The 1252-nt window shown below is 40.4% G+C and overlaps 1 protein-coding gene across 1 annotated transcript in view; it reads left to right on the top strand.

Annotated features, from left to right (window-relative positions):
• Positions 1-1252, top strand: part of MAP7 (microtubule associated protein 7) — a gene marked incomplete in the record, with an annotated part of 77557 nt that overhangs the window by 27135 nt on the left and 49170 nt on the right. The window contains 2 exon segments of the mRNA XM_014586223.2: positions 1-61; positions 1029-1146. Coding sequence (XP_014441709.1) covers positions 1059-1146 — 88 coding nt within the window.

Below are 1252 nucleotides of genomic sequence, written 5' to 3'. Positions count from 1 at the left end.
GGAGGAGCGGAGGAGGGCTGCCGTTGAGGAGAAACGAAGGCAGAGGCTAGAGGAGGACAAGGTGAGCCGCCCTCCTCCAAACGTACGGAAGGTTCTCTATTTCAGAAATGCCACAGACCCATGAGGCTGTTCATCTAGCGGTCAGGATGCAATCCTTGCAAATAGCTGCAGTTTCTAGGGAGATCGGGCTCCTTAGAAATCAGTCACAAATGGACCAATTATTATTACAGAATTTTAGAAGCCTATTTCTCTGGTCTAAAACTTCTTAATGTTTATTTCATCTATGCTAAAGTATTAAGACCACTCCAGGGGCTGGCAGGTGGCGTAGTGGTTGAGGGCACTGGACGCCAGTGTGGCCGACCATGGTTTGAGTCCCAGACCTGGCGACTTGCTTTCTCACTTTTCCTCTCTCTCTCTCCTGCTTTGTCCCTCTCTGGTCAAATTAAAATGAATGAATAAATAAATGAAATTAAGTAACGTAATTCTTAAAAAAAAAAAAAAGACCACTCCAAGGGTTTACCACTTACAAATGTTATTATACAGATTATCTCATTTCACCTTTTTCTAATCCTTAAGTAACTATTATGTATATCAGTTTTTTTCAAAAACATAAATTTAGAGTCACAAGTAAGTTACACAAAATCAGTAAATAATGGGATCAGGATTACCTATGTCCTTAAATTCATAACTCCATTTTAAATATGTGCCATATGTGTTAAACATTGGCTTAAGCCAAGACCTATACTATTGTTCATATGTGTATTGATGAAAGTATCACTACCATAGTAAAAATAATTTATTCAAGTGCCTGCTGTAAACCAAGACCTTTGTGCGCTGAGTTGTCATGGTTTTGGTTACCCTCCCAGATTGATATATTATTCCCACCTGAAGACAAGGTGTAGAAGTTAGAAAACAGATAAGGAGTAGCAGATGGAAAACTAAGTAGTACCCCTCACTCTACTCTGATATAAGTGGAAGAAGCATCAAACGACCAGGTGAATCTAATCATTTCCTTCATTCCATTTAAGGAGCGCCATGAAGCTGTTGTACGGCGTACAATGGAAAGAAGCCAGAAACCAAAACAGAAGCATAACCGGTGGTCGTGGGGAGGCCCTCTCCATGGTAGCCCCAGCATCCACACTACAGGTAAACAGACAGTGGCCACCTCCACAATCAGTCTTGTCTTGTCTTTTTTTTTTCCCTGAACAGTAAAAATGGATTTGCTTCTCTTTTCTAAATCTATGTTTGAAAA

This window comes from Tupaia chinensis, unplaced genomic scaffold, assembly GCF_000334495.1.
Source record: "Tupaia chinensis unplaced genomic scaffold, TupChi_1.0 Scaffold000117_2, whole genome shotgun sequence".
NCBI classification, from domain to species: Eukaryota; Metazoa; Chordata; class Mammalia; order Scandentia; family Tupaiidae; genus Tupaia; species Tupaia belangeri.
Note: the sequence above shows the minus strand (reverse complement) of the source record. Positions and strands in the feature narration are given on the sequence as shown.